Genomic DNA, 12,846 nt, shown 5'->3' on the forward strand with positions numbered 1-12,846 from the left:
AAAAGACCACATTTTGTTTAAGTCTTTATGAGTTTGTCATAGATCTTTTTGTACTTTTTACAAAATTAAGGAGAGAAAAAGAAATCCAAAACACTATTGCAATTCTCTTGGAGAATGCCACTTTTTTGTGCCGGTTGCTTCATAGCTTGGCTGGCACAATCTCACACCCCATTCAATACTGCTGTCTTCATGGCCTTTTGTAGAAACAGGGAAAAACAGATAGAGGGCAAAACATGGCAAAATATAGAAAATAAGTTATTAAAGAAACATTTGGAAAAATCAGACAGAGATTTAGTGTAAGTACATACACACAGAGGATTAATGATGAGCAGAGCAGAATGAAGGAAAAGACAAGCAGAGTGAACAGCACTAAATGCCATGACAGTCTCAGCTGACTTGTATATAAAAACAGCCATTATCATTTTCCCCTTCTAAAGTTATCTCTCCCTTTACAGTTTGGTTGATGAGAGCAGCATTTGCTGTTGGCACTGAGTTCAAGAAGGCAGCCTGAGCGTTCCTTTGCCCAGCAGGAATTGAAGGATGCGGTCTACAAGGAGAGCTGCAACAAAGTCCACCACCAGTACTTGGGCAATAGTTAATTTGAACTGCAGGAAAGGAAAAAAAGAAAGCAAGTTAATTTAGCGTATATTGTTTACAATGACAAGAATATTACAGCAAAGTTACACATGATTAGACAATGTTATCTCACCTCAGCTGGAATATCTACAAGAGCAAATTGTTCGTTGAACTCAGGGGATGAACCAGTAAGAAGAGCAACAATTGCTAAACCCGACAAGGCAATACTCCACAGTAGAGGTCGATTTTCACTGAGAGATTCCATGAACGGGTGACCCTATCAGATGTAAAAGATTTGTAAGTCTCGTCTGTATACTGCAATCACTGAACACATTATATCCAACAGTGGTTTTTTGCAAAAAGTACCTTGTAGTTAATGGCAAAGGTGGCCATCTGCATGGCCATTGACATTATGTATACAGTGCTGTTAATGAGACTGGGTTCAAACTCTTTATACAGATCTACAAACTGTTCTTCTCTGCAAGAAAGAAAGATGACAGAAAATGTTATAATGAAATCACATGAGGTTATAAAAATAAAAAAACATTATTTATGCTTGTAAACTGTAATTTACAAACTAAACGGCAAATGCTTTTTACATTATTAAAGCCGCAAAAACGTCAAAATCCAAATGAACCAGTTTATTGTTCAAGAATTTGTTGCTGTTTTCATTTTATATAATTTGATATATTCATGTAAACAATTAAAGGACAATATTTTCTGCCACTTATTAAAAGGTTTGATAGTACTAGTTGGACATCGGGGTTTTTTTGTTGCTTTTTCTGTCTTCTTTAAGCTTACCTGGGTGGACTTCTGCTTTGTGCCTCTTTGTAAAGGTAGACAAGACTACAAAAGTGAACGGCAAACTGCAGCAGCACAGTCAACACTGTATACAGATTGAAGATGTTTGGTAAGGGTCGCTCTCGGGAAAGAGTTTTGAGTGGCTGCATAAACGAGATACAGAAGATTTTTAAGTTCCTCCCAACAACAACACAGATCTAAATGTTTCGATTGACATAAATGTAAGATTTAGAGAAAAAGCTGAAAACAAAATCAATTTGAGAGAGGACCTGTTAAAAAGTAATGTCTCACCTTTGATCTAGAGATGAAGAGGAAGCATCCCGCCAAGAGCAGACCTTGAAGAGTAGCCTGGAAATCACTGAACTTAACGCCTTCGAGGTAGAGAACAGACTGACTGTAAGCCAACACCAGAGCATTGAGAGCAAGGATCTTGAACATCTGGAGTGTTGTAACCAGAGTGCATCGGCCTTGCTTTATCACATGGCAGACTGGGTATAGTTGAAAAGGAATAGATAGAAATGTCAATAATAGCTAACGGCTTCATATATAAATCAAACAACGTTGAAAACTGAAATGACAAATGTGCGACTTACTGCACTGTATGGAGGAAAGTTTTGAAGTAAAGGGGGCAGCAATGGAGGCATCACCCAATTTTACTACTTGTACTTGATCTTCTTCAAGTTCTCGTAGGACTTGGTTGATTTTTTCCTGGTGAATTAAAAAAAAAAACTTTCTGAGAGAGAGAACTTTAACAGAAACCAGAATGCTGTTTGCTATGGCTTTATAATTTTAAAAAGAACTATTACTGGTACTACCTTTTGTGCTGCAAGCTGCTCCTCTCTGTGAGCCATCACTCTTTGTTTAGATGCCCTAGAGCTGAGTTTGGTTCCTGAACCCATGACAGGTAAAGATCTAGATTCTGAAGTAGAGACCTCTTTGCCTCTGGACTGTTTCTTTCTTTCCGGCATGCGTTCTGGGGCATTGGCTAAAAGAGCAACGCCTGCGGAAAAGACAAAGCCATCCCCCCTGGAATTCAGTCACAGCCTTTAAATGCTTTCAGTTGCAGCAGCCGACAAGTCTTACCAATGTGTGCGTGTTTAAGAGCTCCCACATCATTTGTGCCATCTCCACACATAAGTGTAACATATCCCATCCCTTTCAGACTGGTGATCACAAACTCCTAAAAGACATCAAACTAATGTTAGCCTCACAAAGATTTGAAGTTAAGTAGGGGGGTTGCATTTTTCAAAAGTATATCCAGCTTCAAAACACCCATCCAACTGTGTTTTTTCCAATTACTTCTCAAACAAAATACCATCTGATTAAATGATGTTCCTCTTGGCTAAACCTTTAGAATATATAGCTTACATTCCGTATCTACTTTGTCTGATTTCATTATGAACAAATAAGATTTTACTCTAGTTAAAATTATAGCTAGAGGTGTCCAATTATATGTGCTCTGAGAAAAGTAACTAGTGATGAAAAAACAAATCAAACTCTTTCATACAACTGAATCTCTAGAACCTACCTTCTGCTTTGGACTGACACGGGCAAATACTTGTATATGTGGTAACAAGTTGTGGAGAAGCCTGGGGTCACAGCTTAACCTGACCAGCCCCTCCCCTGTTACACACAAGTCAAACTGATGCACAAATGAGGAGACCGAAGGAGGGGGCAGAGGTATACACACAGTGCCGTCGATCGACTCCCACTGCCATTCACCTGCAAAAAATACATAAAAGTGATGCATTACTCAGGTCTTTATCCATGCGCTCTTCAACAGTTCCTAACACTTTGCATAGAGTTAGTGGTAGTACACTGTTTTCATGGTAACCTTTCAAAGTAAAGAAATATCACTTTAAATAAGAATAACCAATACTATGCATTTAATCAGAACATAATTTAGAGTTTACAAAGTTCCTTTGGTTTATTTTAGAATGTAAGCATTTGTTGAGAAATAAGTTCAGTTAAAATCGTGAACTTCGGGATATGTTCAGAACATTTTATCTTTCCCAATTACTCCAGGAGTCAGCTATGACACAGACTGCCTCACACTCATTCATTCATCTTCTTAACCGTTTATTCCCTTTCGGGGTCACAGGGTTGCCGGAGCCTATCCCGGCTACTTGGGCGTAGGGATACCCTGGACTGGTCGCCAGTCTGTCGCAGGGTAGAATATCCTCAATCACACATCCATTCACTCTCACACTCACACCTATGGACAATTTAGAGTTGCCAATCAACCTATGTAGCATGTTTTTGGACGGTGGGAGGAAGCCGGAGATCCCGGAGAAAACCCACGCATGCCTCACACTAATGGATTCAATATGGCTCTTTGTATTGACAAACTGTGTTTGGTTGAATCAAATGGGACTTTCTAATAAAGCTAAATATTTCCATTCCTCTTCATGTGTTTGAAGGACGTTGTTCTTGAGTTCTTGTGGTTTGTGCAGAGGAAAAACTGGAAGGTTAGTATTTGCTGCCATTTTTGTGGAGAGAGTGGATTCAAATATACTTGAATCTTAGCAATTCTAACAAAAAATGAAAAAAAACTTTTTTCCTTTCAGCCCGTATAATTTAATACATCCCTAACAACGATGTATATAAGTGAAAACCACAGCTCTTTGGAGCATTACACCACCTAAACTGGAAGGTGTCGATTGTTTTTATCAACTTCAATCTTTGCACATTTCTTTTTTCCTGAAGACAGATGAACTTGAGAAGGATTTGAGATCTCGTTCTACATTTTTTCTCATTTCACTGCATTATAATTTATCCATTATTAAACAATAATATTTCCAAAAGCTCTGGGGTATAAAACTAACGAAAGCTCTGCTTTTACAGACGTGGTTACATGTGCTAATTACACGGTAATTAAGAGCATCTGTTTGGAAACACCAAACCATTTTGGAAATACTAGAAGAAACAGCAATGTAGAATTTAGTTTATCACATGCTAGATATAAATTAGGACTCCATTTGTTAAAAAATGATTAAACTTTACAGTTTTCCCACATTTATCACGGGAGTTACGCTCTAGGTTAAATCTGCGAAGTAGGCTTACAGATGTTTTAAGGCTGAAAAACCACTCACTAACATTAACATTTAACATTAACATAACGTTAACATTTTTAAACTTTTATCCTTAGTTCTCAAAGATCTAGTTGTGATGGAAGATTCTCGCAAATTTGGAGAGATGCATGAATCTTTGATAAATGACAATATAAACTAAGTCTTAAGAGAGGGCCTTGTTTGTTTTTAAAGTCATTGCAGTTTTCTGAAGTAATGTCTGACCATGGTTGGTGCTTGGCTGCAAGATCAGAGTGTGCTCTTTCTGGATAAAGTGGAGCTCTCTGGCAACATGGCAGGCGGTTAAAGGATTATCTCCTGTGATCATAACGACCTGAAAGTAGAAAATGAAGATAACCCCACATTTTAGAATAATTAAGCAGTATATGAGTATATTTAAAAGATTTTGCATTTTCAACTTGTGAGCTTACACGATGAGACGCTTCTTGGATTTCTTTGATGACAGCCTTACTGTCACTCTTAAGAGGACAAGAAACAACCATGAAACCAGCAAAGTGGAGATTGCATTCCAGAGCATCCCGACTGATCTCCCTGACCTGCGTGATCCAAAAAGATTTAGTTCAGCTTCCAGCACATATTTTCACAGAAAAATATCATGTCTGGCAGCTTTGAAGAAGTTAAATATGAACCTGCTGATGACTAAGGTGTCCAATGTCTTTGTAACCCAGGGCCAGCACTCTGGCCCCTTCACGAGACATTTCCCTGTGAACTTCATCATAACTTGCTGGGCATTCTGAAAACTACAGTCAGATGTGTTAACATCTATGAAAATCGGCTAAAAGACATAAATGTGTGTTTGAAAACAGTACCATTGCTTTAAGTGTCTCTGGAGCCCCCTTAACAGTTGAGATATAGCAGAGCTCAGTGGAGCCCAGCTTCTCATACGAGGCCAGGACAGACATCCTTTTTAAAGCACTGGCAAAATGGAAACGCTGGTGGATTTTAAGTCCCTGAGTTTTGATGCCTCGTGGAAACACCTTTTCATCTGGTTAGAGACAAGAGTTAACAGAATAGCTAATGTAACTTTGCACATTTCAAAATAAAATGCAGCATTTATAGCACAAGAGGTAAGGCACGGGTACTTTACTGCTGCGCTAATAACAAAAGTATTATTGGGCTTAATGTAATATAGCAGAAGTATAATTACATTAAGCACAATAACTGCTATTTTTTATTTTAATGATCACTCATTTAATGTTTTATGTAATACACTTTGAATTGTCTTTACAAATAAATCTGTCGTGCCTAGGCACATGTAAATACTTGGGGAATTTGATTCGTAAAGTAACATCAATAGATTTTCTGTTTGCTTGTAATATACCTTTAGTAAGGGTCCAGTCCGCAGCAGTAAGCATGGCCTTTTCAAGTGGATCTCCAACCAGCTGTCCATCATCCAACGTAACCAGTGAGTGACAAGTGGCCACAACCCGATGGGTCTCCACGGGGATATCTGAGACAGGCATCACCTCCTTTCCCTCTCTGTCATTAATATACACACATCAACAAATATAGTCCAGATTGCACAAATACAAAATTTAAACCATAAAACAGCATCCCATGTTTATTTTTTACAAATTCATAGTGAAAGAGCGAGAAGCCAATGCAGGATTTACCTGAGGCCTGCTACACCTCGTACCACCAGACTGTCACTGGTCAGTGTTCCTGTTTTGTCAAAACAGCAAATCTCGACTTTCCCAGCAAATGGTATCCTGAAGGGTTCTGTGCAGAAGACATCTAAGCAAAGGCGGAAAAACAATGAAAAAAAAAGTATCCCATTACCAAATCTGTACAATTAGCTGCCATCTTCATACAAAAATTATTTATATTAGAGCAGGATAGAAACAGAGCTTTGTAGAAATATATCTACTTACAAAGTTTGGCCAAGGCAATAAGAGATGTATTAACTGCCAACGAAAGCTCTATAGGAAGTTCTGGTGGAACCACTGAAGTGAGTATAAGTGTACACTCGAGAAACAGTTTGTATCGGTTCCTGGTGAGGTCCTTTGTCCCTGAAAGAGTTCACATAAAACAGCCTTCTAAGATTCTAAGAACTTACTTCGTAACTCTTTGACGCAAAGTATTCCTCCTACATTAAATGTACTAAAGCAGACCATTTTAATAAATCAATTTTGTACACCTCACCTTCTACCCACACGTAACCAGCAGCAGCAATGGCAAACACAAGGAGGAAAAGGATAAAGATAAAAGTTTCCAGGTTGTTTGCAGTCACTCTCTTCACGCCGAATAGAATGGTCCTTAACAATTTACCCTGTGGACAAATTTTCAAAACATTCATCGAAAATTTGTTCAAATATGCTTTCATTACTATTACTAAAAGCAGCATTTTAAATACTTGATAATCAAATAAGAAAAAATCCTAAATGTTTAGAAAACATTCTTACCTGTGAGGTATAAAATCCAGTTCGTAGCACATAGGCCACACAGCCATTGTCTACAGCTGTATACAATTAAAAGGATTTGGGAGAATTAGTCTTGGCGTGAAATAATGAGCTGCACATGAACAAAGTCTGGAAATAAACATGTCTAAAAAAGAAAAAGACGTATGGCCCTCACGTTTCAGTCCAGCGCTAGTCTTCAAAGGAGGGCTGTGTTGAACTACTTTTGTCCCACCAGAGATGACATGGAGGCGAGAGTCTCCTTGCAGGTCCAGAATTCGCTCTGGGTCCAAGTCTTCCACGGGCTCCTTCATAAAATATATTGTCGATGAAATATTGCAATGGCCAACAAGGGGACATTGTATCTATACCATACAGTGTAATGTCAGATGTGACTTATGTTAGTTTCTAACTTTCATTTGTGGCACAGATTCTCCTGTCAACATGGCCTCATCCACAATACAACGACCTCTAAGCAGCAGCACATCACATGGTACCAAATTGTCCTGAGGCGATCGTCCTACAAAGATAAGAAAGAGCATACTAAAATGGCAAAAGTGAAGATATTTGTGTGTCAGAGGTCATGAAAACTGTACATGGACAAGTACCTATTGAGACAATGTCTCCTGGAACTAATTCATCACTTGAAATTGGTCTCCACTTCCTGTTACGATACACCTGCAAGAGAAATGTGAGCTTCATGGCATGCTTAATAAAAACAGAAATGCACCACTAAGATATGATATGACCACCATCACCTAGCATTCCTGCCTTATTGTGTCAATTCAAGCATTACACCATTGCAAAAACTAAAGGGCGTTAGCAGTGGGGCTCCTCGTGACTGCTGGGATTACTTGTCAGGGGAGAGTATGGGTCACTTTGAAGCAACATGGCTGACAGATGGATGGACCTGGAGTGGCTGAGACATACTTTTGCTTTTCCTGACCTAGAGAGAACTGGGGATGCACTCTGAACCCAGATCAGACTCACTTCATGTCATTATTTCATTTCAAGCTTTTAGATAGAAAATATTCGTTCAACATTTTATATTTCTTTTGTAGAGATCACTTTTGTTTGACAAAAGAGTGCCAGCAAAAACAAACGGAAAGATGCATAAGACTGTGATGAGAGCAACCATGTTGTTGGTTTGGAGACAGTGGCTGGAGATGTGGAAGTTTTCTTTGGGAGTGACGAGGATGAACAGGATCAGGGATGAACACGTCATGTTGGATGTTTTGGAGATAAACGCAGATTGAAATGGTCACCAAAAGAAGTAAAACGATGCTAAGGTTAGAGTTAACAGAAAAGAGGCTTTAAGAGAGAGGTTGCGGATTTAGTCAAGAAGGACATGAGGGTGGTTGGTGAGGAAAATGCATAGGATAGAGTTAGAAGGAGGCAACCCCTACAGGAAGCAGTTGAAATAAAACATTTGCTTCTCATCATCATTGCAATGTTTGCACTAATTTGTATGCATTTGAGGTCCTTGACAAATTGTCCCTTACAATTTACCACAAAAATAATAAAGAACTAATAAAATAAGTAGGAAATGTGATCTAGCCTACCTGGATCATGTAGGGTTTGTTTCCCATGCGTCTGATCTCTGACATATTCCTCATTTGCTGCTGAACCAGCGAGGCCTCAAACGCCACCAGCATGAACAGTGTAAAAACACTGTAATACCAGTATTCATCCAGACACCAAAGCCCAACGCAGAACACCTGAATAAAGGTAGATAAAACACAGTTCATGTAATCCAAATAGTTTTAAAACTTACCATATACTATAAAGCCAAGAAAATTCAAACAAGAACACATACCTGGAAAACAAAAAATGGTGCTGTTGCCCTCTCCTTAAATAGCTCTAGAAAATCTGGAACTACCATCTCTGCTCGATTGGTGCCATATTGCTTCTCTGCTGCTCTTAGGTCTGCCTCCTCCTGGTACCCACGCCATGATTGAAAGTAACCCATTGGATTGCAGATGGGAAATGCAATTGGTAGGAAGCATTTCTTCTCTTTGCTGTCAAAAATGTAGCGGATTTTTTGAAACTCAAAAGCTAAAAGATTTTCTCCATTCTCATCCTGTTGGTTAGAAAAGTACAGATTGTTGATTTAAAAAGAAAAACAACAAGAATGTATTACAAATGGACATAAACACAAGTTTGAGGAATATATAAAAATCAATGTTCTTAAAATGTTAATCTCATACAACTTTCTTATAAATCCAAATATATTTGGAAATGTTTCCAAAGTAAACATATATACGGCCAAACCTGCTCTCTCTGTAGTGCAACAAGTTCCGCAGAACCATTGTTGGGAGTGGGAACAACCTTTGCCAGTGTAGCTTTGTCAGCATCTGGCTCCTGTAATGACAAAAGCACAGTTATACCCATTTTAAATATTCTATAAAAATACAATCTTTTATTGAAGTTTTAAATGTTCCAATCCACCATACAATAGTTAATGTTTTTCCTCAAAATGTGTCTGTTTACATGAATGGGTGATGGGTGCATTTTTTTATGTAAATGGGTCATTGTACATAAGAAAAGGACATTATGGCCTCCTTCCACAATATTCTAAACTAGGAAAACTTACAATAATTACAAAAATAAAATAAATTGAATAAATAACAATTCTATTCCAATCAAAAACTGTAAATAACAAACACTAGGTTCTTATAGCTTACACTTAGTTGAAAAGAGATTTATTCAAATCTCTTTTGAGATATGATATAGTGTGAGATCCCATAACTTTCCCTTCATCTAAGTTTACAATTTTTAAATATGTAAAAAAAACTTACATAACTCTAAACGTTTTAAAGAAAATGTAAATGTATAGCTTTATTTGTGTTTTTGATACCCAGCACTAACAAACATATGTGTACGTTTCTGCCATGACTTAAACTTTGTGATGTACCAGGATCCCATGTATTGACAGCTTTATGGATTTATTGATAAACATCTAAGATTTAAGTGCAATGAACATAAATCGTCAAAGATGCTTTGACGAAGCAAGAAGATTTATGTCTTCTTGCTTCTTTCAAAGAAAGGAAGCAAGAAGACATTTGGTTTGAGTACTCTAACAGAATACTTAAATCTTCAACATTTTACTTTAATGCAAAAAGGAAAAAAAACATGGAATACTAATAAACTAGGCTTGTTACAACTCTTTTGGGAAATATCATACAGTTTTTGTATGTTAACCATGTTTACCTTGGAACAAGTAAGCCAACAGTGCGCATGCACGGACCAATAACCAGACAGTGCCGTTAGAACGTGCGCGATCCCGATGGCGGCTAACGCAAGGAGGCCTGCCTCCGGATATTCAGAGGCTCCATACACCCCTAACCATACGTATAGCCAGCTTGGGTAGAGAAGAACCAGGAAGGGTAGAATTGTGCCATGTAGCAGTCTGGGTCTCCGTCTGTAGAGCGTCACTGAGCTCACCAGCTCGTCACTTGTAACGCTGTCATGCTGGTTGTGGTAAACAGAGGGGGCCATTTGCAGCTCACCCGGTCTTCGTATTCCGTCTGCGGCCATTCTGTCGTCCTTCTTCGCGTCATTCATTGTACCCTCCTTGCGCCTTTGGCCCCCTCTATCACCCACCGTACCGCCGTTTTACCCTACACGGTAAAATAGATTTTGCACCCAGAACAGCAAGCAATAGTGCCTTCAGACTCCGTTTACAGAGTCGCCCGTTCTCCAACCGTTGCTTCCGCATACGTCAACACGTACGGACACGTAATTATACTTTCTCCATCTTTTCTTTTTTTTCCACCTCCTTGCGCCAAAAAATGAACAATAACGTTCCTACGTATGAAATACTACTTAATTATTTATACTGTATCAATGTGATGCATATGTTTTTCTGCTTAGGTTGGGTGATCGAGGATCTAGTTCTTTAACATAAGTGTCGTCACTAAATGGGAGTGGCCAAAATCGGTGACAGAGAAGAACGTGAACCAATAAGATCAAAGAATCTGATCACGTGCGCTCTTCCAATCAGACACAGGCGTGTGTAGCGTAGTTGCTGGACGTGGGTCCTTCTTGGTGTAACCTCTGTTGCCCAGCTATTTTTCAAAATGTAAGATACATATTTATAGATCTGTTTTGTGTAAATATAAGATAGATTAAGTGCAAATAAATATGTTATTCTCTGAAGAAATACCTTTTAATATATTTTATATTTGCAAGTCAGATTGTGTCACTACTACTGTTGACATTCGCGATTACCGGTTTCCCTTCAGGCAAGCTGCTATGGATATATCGGCCAAGTATTGCCAAAAAGAACTGGAATCATATGGATCCTGTGTATCCTCCAACCCGTCCACATGGCAACAAAAATGCCACGAACTGAAGATGAAAGTTGCACATTGTACAGCATCACAGTAAGAGTCACTAGTCTGTTTTCGTTTTAAACGTCTGTGACACTTCTGCAAACTCAAACTAATGTTAAATCATATTTGCTTTCAACTTGTGTAAAGCCCAGTGATACAGAAGATCAAGCGGGACTGTTCCAAGGAGTTTGTGGAATTTGATAAATGTCTCAGAGAAAACCAGAGCACACCTACATCCTGCACGTCACATGTAGCACGCTTTGTGGGTTGTGCAGAAACTGTGGACCTCAGCAAAGTGGGTGAGTTCTTACTAGAATACACAGAGAGGATTTTTACTTGGGGAGGCAAAGATGGGCCACAGAGTTATTGTGAGGGTACATTGGTGAATTTGAAGTTGCCAGGTTGTGCAATGCAAATGCTCAATGTATAACTTTTACCAATGTAAAGATTTACTGTTAATCAAGAATAAAAAAAATTAACTAAAATTATCAACACATTTAATTTCCTTTTGGCTGCTGATGCTAAATAACAACTGCAAACTTTCTTAGGTGTGAAAAGCTCATAGACACTGCCGGTCTGTAACTGTAAAAAGTAACTTAATTTTTTTTAAAAGTTAATGTTTAACATTTGTGTATTACTGCTGTATGACAGTAGTAAAGACATTTACTGATTTAGAAGAAAAGTCTACCTATAGATCTCTCAAAAATAAATGCCTTTAGTATGAGTATATCTGAGCAGCAGCAGTTTTTTTTTTTTTTTTTTGGCATTTATACCTTTATGGTGGTAGTAGTCGCTGACGGACTTCACAACCACAAATAGAACATGCAGGGTTTTCTTAAGGCTGGTCAATGTAGTCATGACGATGACTACATTGTCTGACTAGTCTGTTCACATCTCTAAAACATATCAATGCTTGTTTATGGTGTAGTAACATATACAGTTTCCAATTTTGGTGTATTAACTACAGTTTATTTGTTACATGATCTTATATGAGCTATATAGGAATGGTCTGCTTTTTAAAATGACATGATTAGCAAGATCACAAACGGGAAGAACCTTTATTTATTATTTTTGAGAGATGTTTTTTCATGAATCTTCTCTTCTCCTCCTTATAGAAACAAATCCAGCATCGTCATCAACATAAGACCCATCAGTGAACATCATGTCAACACCTTTGTTTGCTCCACAACATAGATGAGTTGGTATAATATATCTCCCAACATGTACCTACTTGTTATTGGGTTAAACATTTGAAAGCAATGTTTTAAAATAGCCGATTTCCACTTTAAACCCAATTGTTTTGCTTTTGTCATCTTTAACTATTTTCATGAATGAGTGTTCAGATTTAGATTAAAAACTTTGACTAACAATGCGCTTTGGAAAGCGTTTTTCATTTAATTGATATTAGATGTCTATTATTCATGTGCAGTCATGATCTGGTTTTGTTTTCTGTTTTTATGTCAGTCCCTCCTACCATTGCCCTCTGCAAGTCTGAGTCACAGTCAAATATTAAACTGGAATGTATTACTCCCATGCAATCTCTCCTTCCTATTCGATGACTAAAAATGAGGGAGTCTGGGAAGAAAAGGAACGAGAAGAGTTCACCTCTAATCAGCAGGACTACTGAAAGAGACAGAGGGAGGATGTTGA

The 12,846-nt window shown here is 38.2% G+C and overlaps 1 protein-coding gene and 1 long non-coding RNA gene across 4 annotated transcripts; one reads left to right on the forward strand and one right to left on the reverse strand.

Moving 5' to 3' along the window:
* Positions 1-11: 11 nt before the first annotated feature.
* On the reverse strand, positions 12-10,533 carry atp13a1 (ATPase 13A1). 3 transcript variants are annotated; one of them, XM_004071366.2, is made up of 25 exons: positions 10,073-10,533; positions 9,134-9,223; positions 8,679-8,942; positions 8,425-8,580; positions 7,471-7,540; positions 7,276-7,382; positions 7,041-7,170; positions 6,869-6,924; positions 6,609-6,735; positions 6,338-6,475; positions 6,080-6,200; positions 5,788-5,945; positions 5,276-5,451; positions 5,096-5,206; positions 4,877-5,002; positions 4,671-4,779; positions 2,906-3,099; positions 2,461-2,557; positions 2,193-2,377; positions 1,971-2,085; positions 1,669-1,865; positions 1,378-1,520; positions 943-1,054; positions 710-853; positions 12-605 (listed from the first exon to the last, which is right to left on the reverse strand). In XM_004071366.2, the coding sequence occupies exons 1-25, from the start codon at positions 10,424-10,426 to the stop codon at positions 495-497; spliced, it is 3,591 nt and encodes a 1,196-aa protein (XP_004071414.1). In that variant the 5' UTR covers positions 10,427-10,533; the 3' UTR covers positions 12-494. The 3 variants fall into 3 exon arrangements, with proteins under 3 accessions (XP_004071414.1, XP_020560896.1, XP_020560897.1); XM_020705237.1 differs by having other exon boundaries at positions 63-605; positions 2,906-3,094; positions 4,666-4,779; XM_020705238.1 differs by having other exon boundaries at positions 63-605; positions 10,372-10,475.
* LOC101160165 lies at positions 10,481-12,729 on the forward strand. Its single transcript, XR_909139.2, has 5 exons — positions 10,481-10,590; positions 10,736-10,943; positions 11,107-11,247; positions 11,344-11,495; positions 12,312-12,729. It is a non-coding gene; the product is annotated as an uncharacterized LOC101160165 (long non-coding RNA).
* Positions 12,730-12,846: the final 117 nt, after the last annotated feature.

This window comes from Oryzias latipes, chromosome 8 (genome assembly GCF_002234675.1).
Source record: "Oryzias latipes chromosome 8, ASM223467v1".
Classification (NCBI taxonomy): Eukaryota; Metazoa; Chordata; class Actinopteri; order Beloniformes; family Adrianichthyidae; genus Oryzias; species Oryzias latipes.

Coding starts and splice junctions, on each gene's coding strand:
- atp13a1 (XM_004071366.2), bottom strand. CDS start 10,426: ATGAATGACGCGAAGAAGGACGACAGAATGGCCGCAGACGGAATACGA. Junction 6,925..7,040: donor GACTAGCGCTGGACTGAAAC/GTGAGGGCCATA, acceptor AATTGTATACAG/CTGTAGACAATGGCTGTGTG. Junction 4,780..4,876: donor TCCAAGAAGCGTCTCATCGT/GTAAGCTCACAA, acceptor TTCTACTTTCAG/GTCGTTATGATCACAGGAGA.